The 26,017-nt window shown below is 32.6% G+C and overlaps 1 protein-coding gene across 2 annotated transcripts; it reads right to left on the bottom strand.

The window, feature by feature from the left end:
• Positions 1 to 721: 721 nt before the first annotated feature.
• Positions 722 to 26,017, bottom strand: LOC132760606 (TGF-beta-activated kinase 1 and MAP3K7-binding protein 3-like). Of its 2 annotated transcripts, XM_060752614.1 has the most exons (9): positions 25,880 to 26,017; positions 16,009 to 16,120; positions 12,435 to 14,013; positions 11,841 to 11,992; positions 11,060 to 11,156; positions 10,002 to 10,178; positions 8,926 to 8,937; positions 6,732 to 6,944; positions 722 to 2,374 (listed from the first exon to the last, which is right to left on the bottom strand). In XM_060752614.1, exons 2-9 carry the CDS (start codon positions 16,090 to 16,092, stop codon positions 2,325 to 2,327), a joined length of 2,364 nt encoding a protein of 787 aa, XP_060608597.1. In that variant the 5' UTR covers positions 16,093 to 16,120; positions 25,880 to 26,017; the 3' UTR covers positions 722 to 2,324. The 2 variants fall into 2 exon arrangements, with proteins under 2 accessions (XP_060608597.1, XP_060608598.1); XM_060752615.1 differs by lacking the exon at positions 8,926 to 8,937.

Here is a 26,017-nt window from a genome sequence, read left to right as displayed (position 1 = left end):
AAATTGTATAGGGAAGAGTTATCATTCTTGCGCACAACATTTCTCCTCAATAAGATCTATCCTTCTATGACATTTCATGTTGATATCTCAAACACTTTTTGAGTTATGCTCCACTCAGGTGAAAAATTAGGTATGAAAAATAACAAAGGGCAATAACTCAAAAATTATGAAAGGAAGAGTTATCATTCTTGTGCACTGCACACCTCCTGAGTGAGATCTATGCACCTATGAAGTTTCATGTTAATATCTCATAGGCTTTTGGAGTTATGCTCTGGACAAAAATCAATTTTGAAAAATAACAAAGGGCAATAACTCAAAAATCATGCAAGGTAGAGTTATCATTCTTGTGCACTGCACTCCTCCTCAATGAGGTCTATCCACCTATGAAGTTTCAAGTTGATAACTCAAATACTTTTAGAGATATGCTCCGGACAAAAATTTCGGACGGAAGGACGGACGGACGGAAGGACGGAAGGTCAGACGGACGGACGGACGGAGACTATTACTATATCCTCCGCCGAAAATTTTCAGCGGGGGATAACAAGAGGGCCATGATGGCCCTGAGGTCGCTCACCTGTATATAGGCCCCCAGAGCGGGGCCAGTTTAAACCCTAGGGCTTTTGTTTTTAACAAACTTTGGAGACACCAATTAGAAGCTGTTTCATGTTAAGTTTTTACTACACACATATAATGAGAAACAATGATCTCCCTCCGCCCCCCCCCCCCCCCAATTTTAACCCAAGGGCTTTTATTTGAACAAACTTGGTAGACACCCATAAGAAGATGTTTCATGCTAAACATCTAAGCTCTAGCTCATTGGGTTTTTTAAAAGAAGATTTTTTAAGTTTTTACTATACACATATAGTTAAAAACAATGACACCCCTGGGGCGGGGCAAGTTTTGACCCCAGGGGTTTTATTTGAACAAACTTTGTAGACACTTACTAGAAGGTGTTTCATGCTTAATATCTAAACTCTAGCTATTTGGGTTTTTTCAAAGAAGATTTTTTCAGTTTTTGCTTTATACATATAAGGAAAATCAATGACCCCCAGGGCGGGGGCCAATTTTGACCCCAGGGCTTTTATTTGAACAAACTTTGTAGACACTCACTAGAAGATGTTTCATGCTTAATATCTAAACTCTAGCTATTTGGGTTTTTTCAAAGAAGATTTTTTCAGTTTTTGCTATAGACATATAAGGTAAATCAATGACCCCCTGGGGCGGGGCCAATTTTGACCCAAGGGCTTTTATTTGAACAAACTTGGTAGACACTCACTAAAAGATGTTTCATGCCAAATATCTAAGCTCTAGCTTTTAGGGTTTTTTAAAAGAAGACATTTAAAGTTTTTTCTTTTGGTTGCCATGGCAACCAGAGTTCTGCATGGAATTAAACTCTTTGAACAATTTTTAAAGGTGACAACCAAAGGAACATTCCTGTGAAGTTTTAATGAAATTGGCTTAGTGGTTTTTGAGGAGATGTCATTTAAAGCAAAAGTTTACGGACGGACGGACGCCGGACAAAAAGCGATCACAAAAGCTCACCCTGTCACTTTGTGACAGGTGAGCTAAAAAATACTACCAACATGACACAGCCTGGTCAGGCTGCACAGATGTACAAGCTGGCCTGGCTCTATACTGGTGGCAAAGGTTAATCACCTTTCAGCAGGTCAAGGGTCAAAGAATGACTATAATCAAGACATTAAGCAAAGTTTTACAAAGAAAAAATATACACTTTTTGACACTTGTAAATTCAAGCACAGTTGGTTTTTTTTGTGGTCGTTTTTTTCCCCAAACAATTTAAGCAAACCAATGTTAAAAATAAAGCTATTTGGATAAAATTTATTGCTATGACTTACTATGACATATGATTTTAATTAAAATAAACATCAAGAATAACGTTCTATTCATATCTGGTACATTATTACTCATTGTGCAAGTGATACAATGAATTTTATGATGAAATTCTGCCTATTTTAATACCATAAACATCATAAAAAGCAGAGATAAATGCATAAAGCAGGTTTAAATACAATATGAATAACCACTATAACAGCTTATAAACTGAGGATTGTTTAAAACATGAAATAACAAAATTCAATAAAAATCTTTATGTTAAAATGGTTGCAAAATATATTCTGGTAAAACAAAATCTAAAGCATTCAAATTAATAGGTGAATATGATCTAAGTATGACTGGTTTGGTTAAAAATCAATAAAACAACCCTAATTTATCATAACTAATAACCAATCAAAATGGCACAAATGGTGTTTCTTTCATTTGCTGTGATTGGCTGAACCTCGACCAATGAAAGGCTTTGATTCTGATCATGTGCTTGGTGTATTTTGAACTGTGGTAGAATAGGAATCAGGTACATCTAAAATATAAACAGCATGCATACCAATTAAAAATACACAACAAATAAATAAAATCTCAAGAATTACACATAAAAAATACACTAACAGCTCGGCCTGCCTGCAAGCCAAAAAAGCATCATAAAAAGCAATGTCTCTTTCAAACACCAATCTTGCTGTGCAAAAAAAGGGGTAAAAACGACAAGGTAACAAAGTTAAACTAATTGTAAAATCAGTTTATCAGCTATATGATATTAAATATATAGTGACTAACTCGAAACAACACTTCAAGAAACAAGCACAGACTAACATCTAAATAAGATCAATATAGAAAGAAAAATCTATACCAAATCTATTAATGGCATGACATAATGTTGCAAAATTTCATTTGATTCTTAAGATCTTGTTATTGCACACACTAGGTCTTCACTTCTGCCATTTGATGACCTATTACTTTCTTCTAAATTATGTTACTTCAGCAACAGTAAAAGCTATACTCATGGCCAGTTAAAATTTTAAGAAAATTTAGTTAAATATATAGTAGAATAAATTCAAAACTGGAATTTGGGCTAGTAAATTCAAAATCTTAAATTCATTGACTGTATACTGCAGCTTGTGAAACACAAGCCTTAACTTTAGACAAAAGCAAAAATCTACAAGCAAATTCGTTGAATTTATATCCCCCGCCGAGTACTGGTTATTATTAACACAACAACTGAAGACATAAGGCTTTATTTATATATTAATCATGGCATAAACAGTAATATTCTTTGAACTTGATAAATATTCAGGGCAATAACAGAGCCATAACTTTGTGTTAAATAGTAAAATCTGGAAATGCCAATGAGATGTATGCATACTACATAACTAATTAAGGGCCATAAATCTGAGTTATAAGTATCTGACTGGAACAAGGCGACTATATGCACATCTCCTCTTAGTTTCCCATAAAGTTTCATTGAATTCCAGCCAGTAGTAGCAGAGAAGTAGCGAGGAAACAAATATTTTTCTATATGGATACTGCATAACTAATCAAGGGCCATAACTCTGAGTTAAAGTGTCTGACCGGAACAAGCTGACGATATGCGCATCTCCTCTTGGTATTGAAGGTTCCCATAAAGTTTCGTTGAATTCCAGCATGTAGTTGCAGAGAAGTAGTGCGGAAACGATTTTTACTCTATATGCATACTACATAACTAATCAAGGGCCATAACTCTGAGTTAAAGGGTCTGACCGGAACAAGCCGACGATATGCGCATCTCCTCTTGATAGTGATGATTCCCATAAAGTTTCGTTGAATTCCAGCCAGTAGTTGCAGAGAACTACTCCGGAAACGATTTTTACTCCATATGCATATTGCATAACTAATAAAGGGCCATAACTCTGAGTTAAAGTGTCTGACCCAAACAAGCCGACGATATGCGCATCTCCTCTTGGTATTGAAGGTTCCCATAAAGTTTCTTTGAATTCCAGCCAGTAGGTGCAGAGAAGTAGTGCGGAAACGATTTTTACTCCATATGCATAAAGCATAACTAATCAAGGGCCATAAGTCTCAGTTAAAGGGTCTGACCGGAACAAGCCGACGATACGCGCATCTCCTCTTGGTATTGATGATTCCCATAAAGTTTTGTTGAATTCCAGCCAGTAGTTGCAGAGAACTACTCCGGAAACGATTTTTACTCTAAATGCATACTACATAACTAATCAAGGGCCATAACTCTGAGTTAAAGTGTCTGACCGGAACAAGCGGACGATATGCGCATCTCCTCTTGATATTGATGATTCCCATAAAGTTTCGTTGAATTCCAGCCAGTAGTTGCAGAGAACTACTCCGGAAACGATTTTTACTCTATATGCATACTACATAACTAATCAAGGGCCATAACTCTGAGTTAAAGGGTCGGACCGGAACAAGCCGACAATATGCGCATCTCCTCTTGATATTGATGATTCCCATAAAGTTTCGTTGAATTCCAGCCAGTAGTTGCAGAGAACTACTCCGGAAACGAAATTCGGACGGAGGGATGGACAACGCCAAAACTATATACCCCTCCCGATTCCATAAAACTATATACCCCTCCCGATTCCATCGGCGGGGGATAATAAGCCTCACCCCTATGTGGGGAAATTAAAATACTAATGTATTTGTACAGATTCAAACTTTAAGGCTAGAGCCTTTATACTACACGACCTGTGTAAAATGGACTGGTAACTTTTGTTCTGCACAGCTTGCTGCAAGTTCTTTCAACATCAAAATAGAGAATATTGAATGAGTGAAAGTTCAATACTGAATTTATAGAACTTGTTGAATAAAATAATATTATACTCGCCAGTCATGCTCATATTATTATTCAATTAACAAGTTCAATAAATTTATTATTAAACCTACACAAATACATGTATAATATTCTATTTATCACATACCAAAAATAAAAACTGATAAAAGTGAAAAATAATCATTTTTCATTGACAAGCCTTTAGTGTAACGACAACATTTAGTGCGTTTTTAAGCTACATTGTATGTTTATAGAACTCAAATGACATTGCGTCAAAATATATGCACGGCCGCGCAATAACGTTTTTACTAAATTGCAAAAGTGGTACGGGTGTGTGATAAAACCTATTAGAAAGCTGTATAGATACTGATCAGAATGCACAAGCATGTAAGCAGGCCTGACTAGATAGTGGTGGCAAAGACAAGCTATGATCACTTCTAACACTGCAAGAGTTAAGTCCCTCTAAAATGGAATTGTTCTGTATTACTATGTTATATTAAATGATGAAAAAATCCATAACATATCTATCAAGTATTGAATGCTTTCTGTAAAAGTATCTCTTATTTAAGTTCATTAAAGCTTCTATAAATCAGGAACAATTAACTACCTAAAGCTGAAGACTTTCATTTTGTGTAGCAAGCTTTTTAAAAGTTGTTCTTGTTGTTTTTTTTAAAATGAGTACAAGACAAATGTACATTTGAACACAACAGCAAGAACAGTGGAAACACTAATATAAATGAAATGTTAAGCTCACAATATCTAAAACAGAATTTACATAAAAACACAAAATTAAAAGCTCCGGAAGGTACTTTTTTTCAGATTTGAAAGCTGTATCAAGTGTCAATTTCATCACCTCATTTCATAACTGTATTACTGTTTAAGAGGAATAAATTTCTTCATCCAAGGTTTTCTGATATATTGCTTGAAGAAAATAAACATGTGATCTACAATGAATTTAACCATATACATGATTGTGCTGACAAGAACTTTGGTACCAATTTATGTAACCTATATAGATACCTCTACTTAATAAGACTTGGTAAAAACATAAAATGCCCTGAATTTATTCCTATAATTTGGCTATAAATGTGTACAAAGAAATACTAAACAATATATTCTTTCAAAAATGTTACAATATCTGTTGCCATTTTCTGAAATAAGCATAGATGCATGCATAGCAATATATAGAAAATATTCTGTTGTATGCTAAAAATATTTTACAGAAATGATTAATTTCCTAAAAAATTTCATGATTATCAAAAATACAGCAATTTATTAATTGCACATTTCGCACCAAATGAAATTTAGATTATATTTTGAGTTTTTTGTCTCTAAAAATGAATTTGTAAATATCAATTAGAGTTTAACAAACAACTGTAACAATGTACATTAACTGACTTATCACTGCATAAATGTATAATGTAAACAATACTATCAAGTGATGATAGGTTTTAATGAAAACAACATTATCCTATGATGATAAGGTTAAAATGTAAACTATATTATCACATGATAATGTGTTTTAATGTAAACAATATTATCACGTGATGATAGGTTACAATGTAAACAATATTATCACATGATGAATGGGTTATAATGTAAACAATATTATAACGTTATAATGGGTTTTAATGTAAACAATATTATCATGTGATAATGGGTTTTAATGTAAACAATATTATCATGTGATAATAGGTTTTAATGTAAAAAATATTTTCATGTGATAATGGGTTATAATGTTAACAATATTATCACGTGATAATGGGTTTTAATGTAAAAAATATTATCATGTGATAATGGGTTATAATGTAAACAATATTATCATGTGATAATAGGTTACAATGTTAACATTACCGAATGAAAATGGGTTTTAATGGAAACAACATTATCACGTGATAATAGGTTACAATGTCAACATAATCACATGATAATGGGTTTTAATGTAAACAATATTATCACATGATAATAGGTTATAATGTAAACAATATTATCACATGATAATAGGTTATAATGTAAACAATATTATCACGTGATGATGAGTTATCACATCAATGATCATGACAATAACACAGATCAGAATGTACATGAGTGTGGGGAACACTACCTCGTGGAGTCAGCGGAGACGACGCAGGCATACCCATTCTCGGCATCTCACAACATTCACATTTATTCAAGGCCGGATGATTGAGGAGTGTACACGCCGAGCAATTCCACATTTCACCTTCAGCATCGGAATCACCAGAATTGATTGTGGGTTGGTGTGGTGGTGGGGGTGGAACCTGTGTTGCTGCTATACGTGGGGGCAATGGGGGCGGTACTGTAAATATTAAAGAACAAAAAATAATATAAACATGTTTATTTACAGTAACACAAATATTTACGTATATAAAAAAAATTAATAATGGTGTATCTTCAAAACACATGATTTCATCTTCTACTAAAATACATTTAAAAACATGTCTATAAAATATAAACTATCTATAATCATTACTTAAAAACCATTTCAAAATTATATCAACTATATGACCGTATCTAACTTTCTACATATTTATTGTCACTCTTCATAATACAACTTTCAACCTGCTTATTTGAAAAATGGATTTGCCCTGCCTTGAATTTGGAACAGTCCATTTGAAATTTGTGTGGGATTTCAGTATAAAAATACAATAAACTGAGCTTCCAACAGTATACTAACAGGTCAGACTGTATGGATGTGCAAACTGGCCTGGTACTATACTGGTAGCAAAGACTAATCACTTTCTGTTCCAACAGGTTAAGAGTTCAGTAGTATAATCATGACAATGTAACTACATGCGTTGAATTCATTCCCACATACTGACTGTCAAATTTTTCAAAAGAAAATATCTTTCTTTCAACTACAGCACCCAAAAACAAGTCTGTTCAAAGTAATTTAAATACCAACCCAATTATAAAAGCAATGAGGTACAAATTATCAAATGTGATTGTCACAAAATGAAAGAATTTTTAATTTTTCAATAGGATCAGACTTTAGTACTACTACAACATTGTTAATGTCTAAATAATGCAACAATCAATAAACACTTTCAAATGTGATAGTAACTGTATGGTTGATTTTTTGTTTAAATGTACTTATGAGTATTTTCTATTAAGTTCCATAGACCGTAAAAGCAAATTTTACAATTCCGAACAAAATCTCCCAACAAAATAGATTCTAACAACTAACAAACAAGAGCTATCAAGCTGACAGTGTGCTGAACTATTCTTTGAACTTGATAGTAAAACAACAACCATGCTGGAAGTTTTCTAATTCTAATAGTATGGCTCTGAATGAAGTTTTAAGTAATATAATACTTTTAAATTGTGTGTAGATAGAACTATCGCCAGGACATTTCATAATTCACAAAGAGGTACAACTCTGTCAAATTCAGTTTTAGAGTTATGGGCATTTGGTCAGCAATCAAAAAGATACGTGAAATTTCTCCTGTCTCAAGTTGGAGGAATGATGGTGAACAAGTGTGCAAAGTTTCAAAACCATATGTCAATGGGCTTTGAAAATATTTGAGATGGTACGCAAACTTTAACGTATATTCTAAGTCAATAAAAAATGCTTGATAGATGTACCTCCTTCTGTCTACAGGTTGGGAGCATGATGGTGAAGAATTGTGCAAAGTTTCAAAGCCATATGTCAATGGAATTTGATAATATTTCAGGTGGTACAAAAACTTTGACATAAGTGATTACGCCAACACAGACGCTCGGTTGACTAGGATAGCTGATCACAGCCCAACTTATTCTTATTGAAAAATCGAGCTAAAAAGGTGTAGCATTTGGACAATTGCTTGTTTGTCTATTTTTTACACCAATTTTAACACATTCAGTCAACATCTATGCTAGAGTTGTCGGTCATGTTCAGAAAAATATGATTATACTATAAAAACATGTGTGAAGTTTTACATATATACCTTAATGGTAAATGAAAAATTATGAGGTTAACAAAACCATAACTATGTGTTACATCAAAACTTGTCAAGCTGAACTAAACTCTGCCATAACTTGTCAAACAGAAAATCAAAATACAGTAAGTTCTAGGGGAAAGTGCCATCATTTTATATTATTGGCATGATTGCAATTCAAGCATTCTATATTTAGTTTAAACAAAGCAGAAATAAATCAATAAAACAAACAGATATATATATGTCAATGGAAAAAGAGTAGTACATATAGGGGGAAAAAGCATCAAAGACAATTTTTAAAAATTGTAGGGGGTAAAAAAAAAGAAATTATAGTTTCTGTGGGTGATTATTAATGTAAGTTACCATAGTGAAGTCCTAATAAAAAGAAAACAATCTTCATAAATCCAAAGAAAGTAGACATACAATATGAATCAGTGACTTGCTTTAAGATTATCATAAAATTCTTGAACGTTATTAGTCATAATTATACAAGTGAAGGATTCATTAAAGCTTAAATTTTATATGAATTAACGGTAAGGAATACAGAACATATTATTTTAAAGATCAAAAAGGAAGACATGCAACTTGTGATTTTTGTGTAGTAAAAACACATAGGGATTAAACGATGATCGAGTATAATCGAAAATTGATCGGTTATAGAACCGATCGGCGATGATCGATTACAAAGTTTAATAATCGATTATCGGTAATTCATTTTCTTGCTGTTACTTAAGTGACTCACTGTATTATAACAACACTCTAATTTATTGAAACAATAATTTTCATTCAAATGAATATGAAAGCATACAATGGAGTTAATAGTTGACAGTGAGGCATGCTAGTTTAAAGGTATACAATGCTCAAATTTTGACATTAGAAAATATTTAAAATTGCTAGACAGTATATATTTGAATATAAAATAAACATGTTTTGACTTCACACAAAGAAGATATGTTTAATATGTATAATATGTAATATTATATACATAATATGTATAAAACTATTCTACATTGCAGATATAGTGTCATTAAAAAAACTGGCAGTTTTGTTAAGAAAGGACCAGCTTAACTTGTTCCCATGTACATAGTTTATTCATTCCTTTTTTGGAAGTGAGACATAATAATTTCATAGATTTTAATGAATTTATTTGATTAAAATATTTTACTCAAGGATGAGCATAGTATATTTTTAAACTAATTTATTTCAGTTGATAAAGTGGTGGTTACATGGAAATGGAATTCTTATAAATATTAAAGCATGATATGTACATTGTACATATTTACTTTGTTATTGTAAATGTTTCGATTATATAATCGATGATTGATCGAAAAGGGTTGTTCGATTATTTTCGATGATCGATTATGATTTTTGTCCGATTAAGAAACCCTAAAAACACACACAAAATAATTTTTTTATAAAAATAAATGTCATTATCATACCTTCACGAGGCTGTGGATCTCTGGGCGGGAGCTCTGGAGGGATTTCTGGCGGAGGTCTTGTAGGGGTACTCTTATGAGGCACATGCGATGCCCCTCCATATATAGAACCACTCGGCCCCATATTGATGGTCTTGTAAAAATTCTGTTGTTCTAGTGGATCAAGTACTCCTAAAGGAGCTGAAGCATAAAATAACTGACATAAACATATGAGAACATGATTTATTAAGTATGCTTTTTTCCTAAATCCACTCACTGTTAATGTCTCATTCTGACTGCAAACTTTTATTGGCAAAGGTCCTTGTCTATGTGTTATTTATGGGTGAAACCAGAAACTTTCATATTTCAGTTCGACAGTATTTGCCTAATTTACAACATCTTCTCATAATGTTGATGTACTACAAGGTAGAACTTAGTTAGTCTAACTATCATAAATATAATTATTCTGGCTACCCTTTCCTGACAAGATGAAGATCTCGAATCACCTACACAGGTTATACTGAAAGAAACACACACTGTTGGTAAGCTTCTACTGAAATTGTGTGAATACCCATATGTGCACAGTGTGTTAACACGAGTGCAGGTATTAGTTACCCACCTCCACTTACTGCACTGTCTGTTAGGGATAAAAATATAGCATGCTCATTGATTGGCTTATTTTTTCTGGGTTTTACTAATTGTGACGAGAAAGAAAGAGATGATAGAAAATTCATGTACAGATGCTTGTACATTGGTTCCTTTTTTCAGGATTTCATACTATGACAACAGGTAACATGTTTTATTCTTGTTTATGATAAAAAGAAAGAATATCAAAATAAAGAAATCTGATTTATACTCGTACAAATCCATTATCCTAGTATTTCGAGGCACCTTCTATCACTTAGAATGCTGAACAGTTATATTCTTTGTATTTATTAGAAAATGTTTCATAAATTTACAGCATCAATAATTGTCTCGATTATCCAATGAAAATCTCTGTTATAAACAAGCAACATACTATAAAACTTTATAAAGATTAAGATAGGTCGATTGTGTAGGTCGATATTTAATGAGGAACTTACTTTGACCATTATTCATGAGATCAACCTCCCGAGTCATTAACTGGATATCTGCCTGTAGCTGTAGATTGTCTCCCTTTAATTTAGCTAAATCTACAGACTGAAAAAAGACATAACTTATATAACAAGTTGTCACTTTTGTCTCCACAAATATAATTCAAGTGACAGAATATTACAAATATACTGGTCAGTTTAAATATTACAATAATATTGAACTTAAATATTGCAATGTTTTATTTTAGTTTATACAAATTTATTAAAGTTTGATTGTGTTGGAAACTAAATGCTTATTGAAACACTCTCGAATCCCTTCCTGGAAACAACAGCTTGCCCCGGACGCAGTTTGAATCCACCATTTGACAGTACACAGACATAACAATAATTACTTATTCATAATTCACTTTCATACCTGTTTAAATGATTTCAGTAAAAAACATAATTATTCTGTTCATACAATTATGACAGATCTTATTTATAAATGCCAACTGCAGGAATTCCTTTTCCTCATCACTGCTATATGTCCATTATGTAACATCAGCAAATTCATAGACATGGACACCTGTTTCTGTAACTGTATTTATGTTTTAGGTGAATTTTTATAATTTTTACACATTTTAATCATTATTCAGAAATATTAGATTTTTTTTTAAAGTCCATTATTGATTGACAGAAATATATCAATGATACATCAATATTGTTTCTATCAATGACACCTTTATGTCAATTTGTACACAAAATAAAGTTTTGATATCAAGTATACCTTCTCTTATAAACAAAGACTTACAGATGGAAAGACAGATGATTTCTGTCGTTTTCTTTCTATCACACGACTTTCTAATGTTGTCACCTCCCCTCTTAATTGAGCCAATCTTTCTTCAGCCAATTTTAAATCATCCACAAGCTTATCCATCCGGGACTTTTGATGAGACAATAATGCTAGAAATATGAGAACATTGAATGAAAATTATCATAATACAAATGTACACAACATGATACACCTTTATACTAAAAATCTTTATAAAACATACACAATAAATATACTTGACATTCTTTCCTTGCTTACTGACTTGACTACAACATATAATGATGTGCACAAAAAGTGTTGCTTTATCATTAAAAAATATTATTAAATTATACTTAAATCATTACAGGCATTTTTACAATTCTATTCATGTGTATTTTGATTTTCATACAAGCATTACAAAGATAAACTTCAATATGATATAACTTTCAAAATTTTTTAAGCATTTACAGATTAGTATTACAAGTAAATATCTAAAACATTCTTAAGCAGGTGATGGATATAGGACAAATGCTTGCCAAACAAAACTAAAAATGAATAATAGTTAACAGATAACTCGTGATATAGTAAACATACCTTGAAGATAGGCAGGGTCATCCTGAACACTACCCGATCGTTGTCTATCTCGTGCCACTGACGATTCTGAACTAAGGCTACTTGGACTAGATGCTGGTGACATGAAGGGTTGTGTGGGTATGTGACGATAATCCATATCAGAAATAAACACTGAATTATTATCTAAACTAGCACTCTTTTGTATTGGGCCATGTGGATGGCCAGGTACTCGGCACTCATTTGGCATATGTGGAAATTTAAGAAATCCACCATCGTCTCGACTAGTGCCAGGCCCTTGAAAGTTTATCACAGTTGGACGCTCTGGTGTATAATGTCTGTTCACATAATTTGGCTGCGATTCCGGCAAGGGATTTTCATTTGACTGGGTGTATTGACCCAGCATCATATTCTTATGAACAGTTTGTGGGCTTACACCGCCCGGATTGGAATTTGGAGGTCCAGAAAATTTGTTAAAGAATTGAATATGGGATTGCACACCTGGAGCCCTTGGCGGGGGTTTTATTATCTCAACTAAAACAGGTCCAGTTATATTTTGAGGGTTAGGTTGGGAATCGTTCATAGAAGGGTTACGTACATTAGGAGATAAACTAGGGTCACTATAAGATCCATGAATATTAGCATCATTCTGGCCACCTGGTGACACTAACGGTCTTTCACCATGAGGCACCGTGTTCTGTGTATTTGGACTTGCCGTGGGATTTTGAAGAAAGATCATCGCCTGAGAAGAATGTTGTGATTCATACTGCTGCTGTCCATAACCACCAAAACTTCGCTGCTCCTCTATTGGTGACCTATACGGAGAGGTCACGGTCGGCGTGTGATTATTATTATACTGCTGATGTGAAATAGGCGAGGAACGATGATCCGGTGAAAATGCTGTATTCTGATTGGCTGTGTATGTCACTTTATGATAGGGGTTATTATAATGCACAGGATGTTGAACCCAGCCTCGATTTGAATTCATTTGATGTGACGAGTTATTTGCAGTCACATGACCAGTCACAACGCTGGGATTAGAAGCTATTCGAATTTGAAAATAATTTGGATGTTGATTAACAACACTATGTTCTCTGCTAGTCTGAATATGCTGAACTTCAATTTGACGTAAATTTTGTTGTGATGTATTTACACCAGCAGGAATCCCTGAGGGGTTTTGTACATATCCTCCACTATATTGAATCTGTCTGTTTCCATATGGCTGAACACCTTGTAAATTGTTACAACTAATATTTGGAATTTCAGCAGTATTTTGATCACTCCTATACATATCCATGAATTGATTAATTTCATTTGGCAATATCGGAGCTGTTGGAGGGTGGTTATCGTCAGTGCCTATGATTGGTCCACGATACCCAGGTACATTCATAAGACTGTGACTCGAAGTTAACGGTGGTCTAGAAGAGGCACTGCTTGAGCTCGTGTTACTCATGTTGCTGCCAGATGAGTCACTTCGTGGTCTCGGTTCACCAAGGTTTAATTCATTTATCCGTTCATTTACTTGGCAGTTTTGATTGCCAAATAAATATTTTGGACTTTCATTGGTTAACATTTCGATACATCTTTCTCTATCATTACAAAACTGAAAAAGAAGTAATAAGAAAATTTAGTTATTGTCTGAATAAATATAAATACAGTCTAAATCTCAGTTTTCTGGAAGAACTAAAAGTAAGGAAACTAGATTACTTAAAACTGTATACATGTATTTTTAAGAGTGATTTTTTCACCTTGTATTACAGAGGTCTATAGAAGGCCTCTTCCCAATAAAAATTTTCTTTAAATTCTTACAATACAGTTCTTCCAAAAATCCAAACTTTCACCAGCTGATTTACTTTTCAAATAAGCAATTTCAACATAAAGTGAGAAACAACTGTATAATGACAACTAAAATACAGTAATGTAAGTTCGAATATAGAAATCAACTCCAGTTTCAGTTTAAAAATGTAATTATTTTATTTGAAAAATATACAGCGTTTCGACTCAAAAGTCTTCATCAGGTATACTTAAATACAGCTAATTTAATATTGAAGTAAATTATGTTAGTATTCAATATTATTTCAGCTAAATTGTGAAGAAACCTTATAGCTTATAAGGACCACTCTTGGTGAAACAGTAACAGTGTCATATATGAAGAGACATGGTTGTGAACAAGAGCTGTCGGTAGGACAGCAACGCTCGACTATTCTTAGTGCTTGATAGTAAAAAAAATGCCTGATACAGTTACCTCCTCCTGTTTACAGGTTTGGGGTCATGATGGTGAACAAGTGTGCAAAGTTTCAAAGCCATATGTCAATGGACTTTGAAAATATTTGAACTATTACAAAAACTTTAACATAAATTCTAAGTCAAACAGAAGGCTGTCAGTAGGACAGCAACGCTCGACTATTTTTAGTGCTTGATAGTAAAAAAATGCTTGATACAGTTACCTCCTCCTGTTTACAGGTTGGGGTCATGATGGTGAACAAGTGTGCAAAGTTTCAAAGCCATATGTCAATGGACTTTGAAAATATTTGAACTATTACAAAAACTTTAACGTTAATTCTAAGTCGAAAAAGGGGCATAATTCTATCAAAATGCTTGATAGAGTTACCTCCTCCTGTCTACAGGTTGGGGTCATGATGGTGAACAAGTGTGCAAAGTTTCAAAGCCATATGTCTATGGACTTTGAAAATATTTGAACTATTACAAAAACTTTAACATAAGTGGTTACGCCGACGCTCGGGTGACTGCAATAGCTCTACTTATTCTTATCGAATAGTCGAGCTAAAAAGGGGCATAATTCTGTCAAAATGCTTGATAGAGTTACCTCCTCCTGTTTAAAGGTTGGGGTCATGATGTTGAACAAGTGTGCACAGTTTCAAAGCCATATGTCAATGGACTTTGAAAATATTTAAACTATTACAAAAACTTTAACGTAAATTCTAAGTCGAAAAAGGGGCATAATTCTGTCAAAATGCTTGATAGAGTTACCTCCTCCTGTCTACAGGTTGGGGTCATGATGGTGAACAAGTGTGCAAAGTTTCAAAGCCATATGTCAATGGACTTTGAAAATATTTGAACTATTTCAAAAACTTTAACATAAGTGGTTACGCCGACGCTCGGGTGACTGCAATAGCTCTACTTATTCTTATCAAATAGTCAAGCTAACAAAGTAGGGTTGACACAAATGATCTCTAGGTATGAGACCTTGACACCTTGACTTCATGTACTAGACCCCACTTAAAATTGATTTTTTTCTTTTAGGGTAGTATGTTAATACTGAAAATTGAAGTTGTCACGGATACAATATATATCTGTAGCTTTTATAAAAGATACAACTTTTAAGAGTCTTTATTATTTTTTATATGATATTCTGTATCATAGATCCACTCTGCTTTAAGGCAACTGACGGTCAGAAACTAGAAACACTTTACTACTAAAGTTTATCAAAACACCCACCATTCACCTATCCCTTTCCTATTTTGAATTTTTTGAGGTAAGTTATATGTCCTTTAATAGTACAAGATAAAAATATGGTATACAAATCCATGCATAGTGAATGATCCTATAAAAAGCAGAATAGTGTCATAACAAATACCTGAGTCATATATTGTGTTACAACGACATCGGGAACTTCAGGGAACCGATTTTTTAACTCCCAAAATAGGCTTACATCTGCCATATCTAATGAAATTCATCTTTTCTTTAAACTGAAAAAATAAAATACATAATCAAGTTTAATAATTCTCCATTAGGAGTATTTACACAAACCTAAAACAAAAATTTGGCTTAATTAAAATTCATGAATTTCCTCCTTTTTTTTTACATAAAATGTAAATATGCAAACATAATACATTAACTCCTTCAAAGGCTTACAATAATATCTTCCATTCTTTTACTTATTTATCTTTTTCCACTCAATTTTAAGGTCCATTTCTTTTTCTTGGTCATACAAATATACAATGTACTAACGAAAAGACTCAAAATTTTCTTTTTGAATATTTTCTGACACAAGCAACAACAAATAATCCTTTATCTTCACAAAATGTGTTTATCTTTTAATAAAAACAACTTAACTTTGATTTTTTTTCAAATTAAAATCCTAAGGCTAAATTCACCATAGATATAAAAACATGAAACAAGAATGAACATAAAATAACTTCCTTATTTAACAAAGGAAGTTTTGGTTTCAACTTTTGTAAATAATAAATAATCTATCATTATTTTCTCTGAAAAACAACAATAACACAATTTAAACAACACCATAATACAAGGTGAAATATTGGAATGGGAAATGAATCATCCATAAAATTATCAAGGTCAATCATGTACAAGATAAACACATGATCCTTACGAAAATATCACAACTGCACCCACTAAATGTCATACTTATAATGTTCACATTAAATTTTAGGGAATTCCCCATTTCTAAAAATAGAAGATCAAATTTAAAAATAGTTCAATAGAGCAACATAATGATCACTTTGAATGATGACTTAAATTGGGAGACTTGTCTTGGTGCAGATATTAATTATTATCTTAAATTTTAATGCATTTTTGAAGTAAAACAATTGCACAATAAATAAAGATATTTACATGTACATTAAACTCTGCTTATAATCATATTCAGGGGTCTGCCAAATTTATATTATTATATCCAGACATTGTCATTATATATCAGAGAGGCAACCAATTTAAAAACAAGTGTCGGGGGACTACAGTAACAGCATTGTTATAAGCGGAATATTGTGAAAAGTGATTTAGTGGAGTTTATAGTGGTATACACGTACATGTACTAAAATAAAAGTCATGTTGAAAAATGCAATTTCCTTTCAGGTTTTGTGATTTTAAATATCTTATACTCACAGAAATTTGCAACTTTGCAAATTCTAAAAAATGTCACATTATAACCTGTATATTTTTTTCCCCAACCTGATATTTTTGTTATGTTTTATTCACAGTTGCTGTTTATTTTTACTTCTTAAATATTTCAGGAATACAAGAGAATACTTTGTAACTTAAGATTTTAGAAATTAATGCATATGAGCCGTGTCATGACAAAACCAACATAATGGGTTTGCGACCAGCATGGATCCAGACCAGCCTGCGCATCCGCGCAGTCTGATCAGGATCCATGCTGTTCGCTATCAGTTTCTCTACTTGTAAAAGATTGGGAAAAAGCAAACAGCATGGACCCCTGATCAGATCGCGGGGATGCACAGGCGTCGGGTTTCATGCTGGTCGCAAACGCTTTAAAACGTTGGTTTTTTTAAAATTCCCCGGTTTCATTTTTAAAAATTTCCAAATTAAATTTCTAAAATGTTTAGTCTTCAAGAATTTGCCCACACTAACTTAAAACTAAAATATGTCAATATCAAGGTTATTTACGGAAGTCATTGAAGTTGGGTAATTGTGATAGAATATGGAATGTTTAGATTACATTTTATGTTAGAAAAACAGATTAATGCAGTTTTACAAATTCTAAAATTGGTTATATTAACATAAAATGGTGCATTCTGGTATGTTTTTCTAGCATTTTAACACTCAAATATTTTTTCATATTAACAAACACAAAACATATGCAATTAATAAAAAATAGATTCATATCCAGTCAGTGTTGTCCCAATCTTCCAAATTTATTTCAATCAGAATTAATTGATCTGCCTGATTCAGTATTGGGTGGAATGTGTACTTAAAACAAAGAAAACCAAGATGCTGATAGTATAGGAGAGTATTAAGTCCATAAAGATTATGTTAAATTTCATAGACTTCTGAGAATGAAGTAAGCATAAAGTATCTGGGATCGAAAATTCCACTTGTCCACTTGTATTTATGAGTAGACATTGGGACTGGACAAAATACAAAAAACGTTTTCCCCGCTAGTCCGCAAAGGGCAATTTTGGGAAATTTTCCAATATAAAAAGAAAGCCTAGAATTTTTAAAACAAATTGTTTTACCCTTTAATGATGGAAAAAACCAAAAAAAAAACTTTTTGTTAAATTATGTTAACTTGGGGGGGACTTTACAAAACTCTCAAAACCCTTGTTAAATTTGGGACAAATCTGACTATGCCCCCAAAAAAGTGCATGAAATTTTTATAACCCAAAAACACAAGCTTTTTTTTCTGTTTTTTTTCCCCTTTTAAAAAATGTAAAGAAAGATTATAATAATTTTGAGCTGTCTTTTGCATCTATGGCATTTCTTAACTTGTCCGTATGATATCAATATAGTAAATTCTTGAAAATTTTCACTTGTCTGTACAAGCTATGGGACAACCTAGGGAATACAGAAAATTTATTTTGCAGCCCCTATTTAAGTATTTCAAATGTTAAAAAAAATAGAACTGATCATTTTGATAAACACATTAATAATTACTTGGAAAATACTGATAAAGTTCTTAGAGATTTCATATGAACATTTATATTATTAGTTATAAAGATTTTTGACCTTATATATATGCAGCCGTGTATTTAAAACTATATAGATGTCATGATTATCAAATGAAAAGCAACATTACAAACATGCAGTATTATAAGATATATGATAATATTTTGCTCAAGAACAATTTATTTTCTGCTATATAAATATATGATATTATTACTAATATCGGATAATGTATCTCACACTTGCAAACAACATATATGCACCCAATACCCACATTCTGTAAATTTATACATTTTTAAATCTGTAATTTAACAGACTTGAATATGATAAAGTTTGAAACTTTTGTTAAAATTAAACAAATGCAGGTTTAAATAAATAAAGTTTATGTAAATATCGCATCATCATGTCAGAACATTTTTATGGAGTTCTAGTTAATTCCTACTTCTTGAATTATCAGGGTTTCTAATATTATCAGGGCACACACAACTGCAGTGTTGCACCTAGAATTTCAAAATTATGGGAATTTGTGCCCCACTCAACTGAAAAATGTGGGGGATTTGAAAAAATGTGGGGACATACATTTACCTTACGATATGACATACCGAAAAGAATTAATATATTTTATGTTTAGACATTTTTGACAGCTATTGTCAGCGCAACAGAAATAGAAAAAATAAAATATTGATGAATACTACAATAACAGGGCTCATCCGGAAGGGCGATTCAGGTGAAAACTTCGCCGTGTATATTCCAATTTCGCTCTTCCGATTGATCAAAGAGAAGTCAACATCGCCGATAAAATCTTAATTCCCAAATAGTAATTACTTAGCGATGTAAAGAGCAGAGATTGTATCCGCTTATATGACGACCGCTAATTATCATTATCCAATCAGAGCGTCGCTTTATACTACCCTTCTACCTGTAAGCGAAGCGATAGACCGCCTACTCTAAACAGTAAATAATGAGAGCATCGGCCCGAAACGGTATAATTGTGTGATAGTTTTGCGAGTTTAATACGGGATTTGGCGATAATTATAAATTGTTTTTTCCCCGATTATCTAAACAAGTGCAATCTTCCCTAATTGATATACACGATGCACTTCGATGGTGGGTTTTTAACCCTAGTAAAGGCGATGTGCAATGGATTTTTCACGGCTATCACAAAACTGTTAGTCAATTAAAAATAATCAATTTCATTACTGATCAGCGACCAGATTAAAAACTTAATCATAGTATTTAATGATTTCAGTCTGTTAACATCAATTTTTACTGTAAAATTGTTATGTCGCTCACGTCATGGCTACAAGGCGAAATGCCGAAACCGAGCAGTAAGAAAGTTACTGATTTTGATAGTTACACCTACGCGAAAATTTAAGAAAGCCAATTCGCAAAAATCTTGCGATTGGTATGTTGTAGACAGTAGGGGTGTTTGGCATTGTTCTCTTTGTAGAAATGCCAAATTTGACACAGTTTACGCACGTGGGCAAGACATCCCGGCGTAACTACATATCGGTCGTATATCATGTAACGTGTATATAACAACAACATTTGTCTGGAAAGAAGTGTTCTTATTGTTTCAAAATAAATTCGTAAATATGACGCTCAGATTAAGATTTATCAATATTGTAAATTTTAAAAAGCATTATTTATAAAGATATTACCGAATTTAACATTTCATGAAAATAAAGGGAGGTAATTAGAAATTAATTTTCTACAATTTCTCAGTCAAATTTTTCATTAAGAAATCAATGTATGTAATTTTAGTGATCAAATATGCACAAATGTTTGCAGTACATATTTTACATATTCTTTGATGTTTGAAAATTTTTTTATAAGCATAATCAGGACTGGGAATCAAAACTGCGTCGTATCCTACAAAATGTAAACAAACGCCGCCATCTTGGAACGAAAAACGTATGTTTTTGTTTATAACTTTTTTTGTTGGAAATGACTGAAAACCAGCAATATGTATTAACACGCTACACTATTTTCCGCTTCGTTCGGTATATGTTGCTTGCACAACTATTTTGTAAAACAAAAGTTATAGCGAACTTACATCTCGAAGCGGGGCAGATTTTTTATGAAAATGTGTGGATACGACGCAGTTCATATTGCTTTATCTATCGTTTTTTCCTTCAAATCAATTATATATTTGTTTCAAAGTTCACCATAAACATCGAAATATAATTTTGCACCATTTACTAAAATTTCATTAAAAAGAGATGTTTATTTTCTTAGAAAATAATGATTTTTACGAAATGATACGACGCAGTTGGAAATAAAATATGATACGACGCAGTTGTATTTTTGCCAGTCTTTTCAACAAGGATAATTTTGGCAAAATATTTCTATTTTATGGAATAATCACTTGCGCTAGATAAAAACCCCAGATCATTTGCGGTGTATAGCAATGTTCTGTTGCTTTTGATTATTTAGAATACATTTTGTCATGTCCAATATAACATTTAATTTGAAAGTTTACATTGCGGAAGCTACTTCTCAGTTAAACATGTTACCTAATTGATCATAATATCTGAAATAATTTCTTATATTTTCCTGTATGTTCAATATTATCCCTAATTTTTTCACAAAAAAAATATAGAAATCTATTAATTTGAATTCATGTTGGCTAGCTACGCTCTAAGTTAACTGTGGTTCTGCATGTTCTGGGTAATGACTGCTTTTTTGTGGTTTGTTTTCAAACTTTCACTCTACACATTAGCTTTACTAGGGACAAGGACCTCAGGTGCGCCTTTGTGCATTATTTCAGACAAAATGTTGCACCTGCAGAGAACCATCGACATTTTGAAACTAGTTTGATAGGTTTTCCACACGAAAGAATAAAAAGTCCCTGGTGGTTTTCGAAATCATAGCAGTTCAGTTCAGTTCAAGTGATTTGAATTCAGTAAACATAAACAGCTCGGCCACGGTCGGACACACCTGTCTGATTTGTTTTTTCAGCAAAATTTGTTAACGTCAGCTGTACAAATAAGCAGCTTTTTTTATTTACTTCTGGCGTGAAGTTATAAGATTATAAATATTTGAATTAATTATAAAGAGAATAACATTTAAATTTCTTATTTCGGTATGACTAGCAGAGAAATTTTCAATGTAAACAGGGGGTAATCCTCTGTGAAGTCATTTTCTGAAAACCTTTGTTTAAGTTTTCAGGCAATTCATTATCAAATAAAAATCACACTTTAGTATGAAGGTATGTTAAGATGCCATGTCTCTAGTCTGTTGAAAATTCGATGCGATAATCTGCCCTTAATTTTCTGTTCAATAATGTGAAAACTTCTTCAATACTGTTGAAAGATCATGTCTGCCTATATCTGTATCAAATTTATCGGTACACAGCGTAAAATACCTTTGCAAAACGGACACCTTCTTCACAAAATAATCTGTAGTTGTATCATATGAAACTCGATTTTGAAAATTTAAAGTTTTTTAATGGAAAAGAATGATACTTAAGTGCAAATATAGAAAATACATTCCGTAGACCTTTCCTCATCGGCGATAAAGAAATGCAATACGACAAAATCAGAGGTAACGTTCCGCAGCGCTGAACATAAAATGACTAAACGGAACGCATAACCTACTTGCAAAAATATATTGTAGCTTATATAACCATTTATAATATAATTTTAAAAATTTAATGTTCAGTTTCAAATAATAAAGCTCATCTGTTCTCATCGATTACCAAGAAAATGAATACAATAAAATCGGCACGTAAAAGACATAAGTAATAACGGAATTGACGGAAATTATTGCTTATTACAAGTAACAAAGGTAGGCATGCAATTTGCGCATAGCTCTCTTCCGATAGCAAGAGACCTTTTCAAAATCTGTAATTCTTTCTCTCTTTTATTTAAAAAAAAGGTCATTCCTGATTAATACTAGTACAGGGTTCAGGAGAGGTTACACTGGAATATTGAATTTTGTATCAAAAATAGTAATCACTCCCATTTCACGGGAACAATTTTAGAAGCATGCTAAGGCAACACTGGAACACGTTGTCATATGGGTGTGCGATCACGTGTTTATTGCACAATGTATATTGCGTTTGATACAGCTTTTCGGAATTTGTAGATGCTTATGATAGGAACATGTACTTAAATGCGACCGAAAAATGCAGCCTTAATAGATTTGTATTACATTTCCATTTTTATGGAATTCTGCTTTTGACTTAAGTTGTAAACAAGAAATGTTGTTGGACGTTATTAGCATACATAGCACATAATTTAAATAGTTTAAAACCAATATGCAGCCTTCAATGAAAATACAACTGCGTCGTATCATATTTTATTTTCAACTGCGTCGTATCATTTCGTAAAAATCATTATTTTCTTGGAAAATAAAGATCTCTTTTTAATGAAAATTTAGTAAATGATGCAAAATTATGTTTTGAAGTTTATGGTGAACTCTGAAAACGAGTATATAATTGATTTGAAGGAGAAACGATAGATAAAGCAATATGAACTGCGTCGTATCCACACAATTTCATAAAAATTCTGCCCCGCTTCGAGTTGCAAGTTCGCTATAACTTTTGTTTTACAAAATAGTTGTGCAAGCAACATATACCGAACGAAGCGGAAAATAGTGTAGCGTGTTAATACATATATCTGGTTTTCAGTCATTTCCAACAAAAAGAGTAATAAACAAAAACATACATTTTTCGTTCCAAGATGGCGGCGTTTGTTTACATTTTGTAGGATACGACGCAGTTTTGATTCCCAGCCCCGATAATTATATGCATATAAATGTGACATTACAACATTAACGATTTTGAGAGAAATTTCTGTTACCAGAACAGAATAGAACAGATATTATTAATCAATATCCAATGTGACTTCATCTTCTTTTAAAGGTGAGGAAAGTAAAGTAAAAAATATGAAATTGATTTTATCATCATATCTATTCTTACACATTATTATCAACAAATGTACATGAAAATATATAAACACATACAGTCTACTCCACTTATAACGAGATCGGTTTTAACGAGATACCGCTTACAACGTACATTCTACTGTGTCCCGGCTTTTTTCCTTCTATTTTCCTTTCATTTTTTATCGCTTATAACGAGATCGTTTTAGCGAGATATCGGTTACAACGTACGTAATTTCGCCGTCCCATGCGTATTTTTCAGAATTTTAACGAGGTCACTTCATTTGCACTTCGTCTGCATCAGTTTCTCACCTTGAGAAAAACAATGATGACCAATAATAAAGATCAATTTAGGAAGAAATTATTGACGCGGGACGAGATAATGGGTCTAGTAATTACCGATCAAATTCGTCAGCCTTGTTTTTGTCAGCGCTCCGGGCTAAATTGTCCTTAAGGTGACGAAATGTCATAACAAAACAATTTCATCGAGTGATTAGCACAAAGGAAGCGGCTAATTTCGGTGTTCATGAGAAATGCACTGCATGACTTTTGAAAACGAATTTTAAAATGTACATATTAATGAAAAAGCATGCGGTTAGACTTAGGTTGTGTTAACATTTTTTCTTTAAATTCTACGATAGCTAGATATATGTATATACATGTATATTTAAATAAAACAAAAACTTTTGATTGCAAAGAGTAACCTCCCATTATATGCTCTTCAGAAAGGATGCACGCGAAAGCGAAAGTAGAAATAAATGATGCTCGACGGTGTCGGATTTCTCAATTTGTTCTGTCCCGGTTATAACGAGACCCGGTTATAACGAGGAATCATCCGAAGTCCAGACGATCTCGTTATATCCGGAGTGCACTGTATTTAGAGAAAGCTTATAAATAGCTGATCAATAGATATCAAAAATAATTTTTTATTCATATTTGCAGCTCAAAAACATTTAGATGCAATTGCCTGATCTACTACTAAATAATTCATCTACTTTTAATTAATACTACTATTAATTAATACTACTATTAATTAATTAATAAACTGGAGAAATATTATAAGTGATGTTAATTGTGTTTATATTATAATTAAAGGATGTATAGCCATGCATGTTAATGCATACACATTGGGTTGTTTCCCTTCTCCCTAATTTTCGCGAGGTCGTCACTTCTCCCTAAAATTTCCCCCCAGGATGAGCCCTGAATAAACACGGGAGAAGACCCAGTCGGCTGCTACACACGATTTAGTATGTATTTTAGTAATTACCGTGAGTGAAAAGCGAAGATAAATTGTATGAAGTTGAAAAGATCGTCAAATGCTCGGCATTGACTTCATAAAAATGGGTGATCTGCATAAAATATGCCCAAACCGCGCGGACTAAATGCAACACTGCAACTGATTATAAAGAGTGATATTACTGATTTGTGGTGACTTGTAGAATAAATCATCACAGTGACCAGCCTTCAGCAACCATTCAAATTCCTTGATATTTCAAGAAAGTTCAAAGATCATCAAGAGATGGTCAGTATTTATAAATAAAATATCTGTTTATCTTATTAATACATTTATGACCTTTTCTTTGATTATAATGTCTTAAAAAGATATTTTTCGATGTAAATTACTAAAAGAAATCTTCTATATAAAGGTTCATTCACATCTAGACCTAAGCTTCATGATAATACAAGAAGACAGGATTACTTGTTTAAGTAACTGTTGGAAATATCACATCAATTTTGTACGTCAAGAAATAGGTGTCCTCTATAAAATCCTTATTTTACCCTAGTTAGTCTTTTGAGAAAAAAAGGCAAAAATGGTCTTATAAATATTCATACAATGTATCTCAATATATAGTTGGGAACCATAGTGGGGTTTTCACAAAAAACATAATTTGCTCAGCAATAATAAATAAAATGTTGTCTAAAAGTACATCTGTAATTTAACTTTTCAACACTTAGCCATAATCCGAGAAATAATGTAACATTAAAAAGTTAAATTCAACAGTGGGAATTATCCTTCTATCGTGTATCACCGTAAGGACTGTTTGTTGAAATTGATATTTGGCCTTGTTTATGACTTTGTTTTTCATGTTTTTAAAGCAAACCAAAATAATTCCTGATAAATGTATTTAAAAAGATGATCGTAGAGAATTTGTAGTCTCGTGACAACAAAAGATCTTCATTTTGTTTCTGCAACGTACCAATTTTACAATAGTTTAACCGGTAGCTGGAAAAAGTTGCAATAAATTTGACGTTTTTCAGTCTATTTTGCTTTGCTGGGCTATGGCGGACGTGATTGCGCATGCGTATTGAAGTTTCCGGTAAAATAACTTCCGTCT

This window comes from Ruditapes philippinarum, unplaced genomic scaffold (genome assembly GCF_026571515.1).
Source record: "Ruditapes philippinarum isolate M1 unplaced genomic scaffold, ASM2657151v2 ctg1345_1_1_1_1, whole genome shotgun sequence".
Lineage (NCBI taxonomy): Eukaryota > Metazoa > Mollusca > Bivalvia > Venerida > Veneridae > Ruditapes > Ruditapes philippinarum.
The sequence above is the reverse complement of the archived record's forward strand: the minus strand, read 5'-3'. Positions and strand labels throughout refer to the sequence as shown.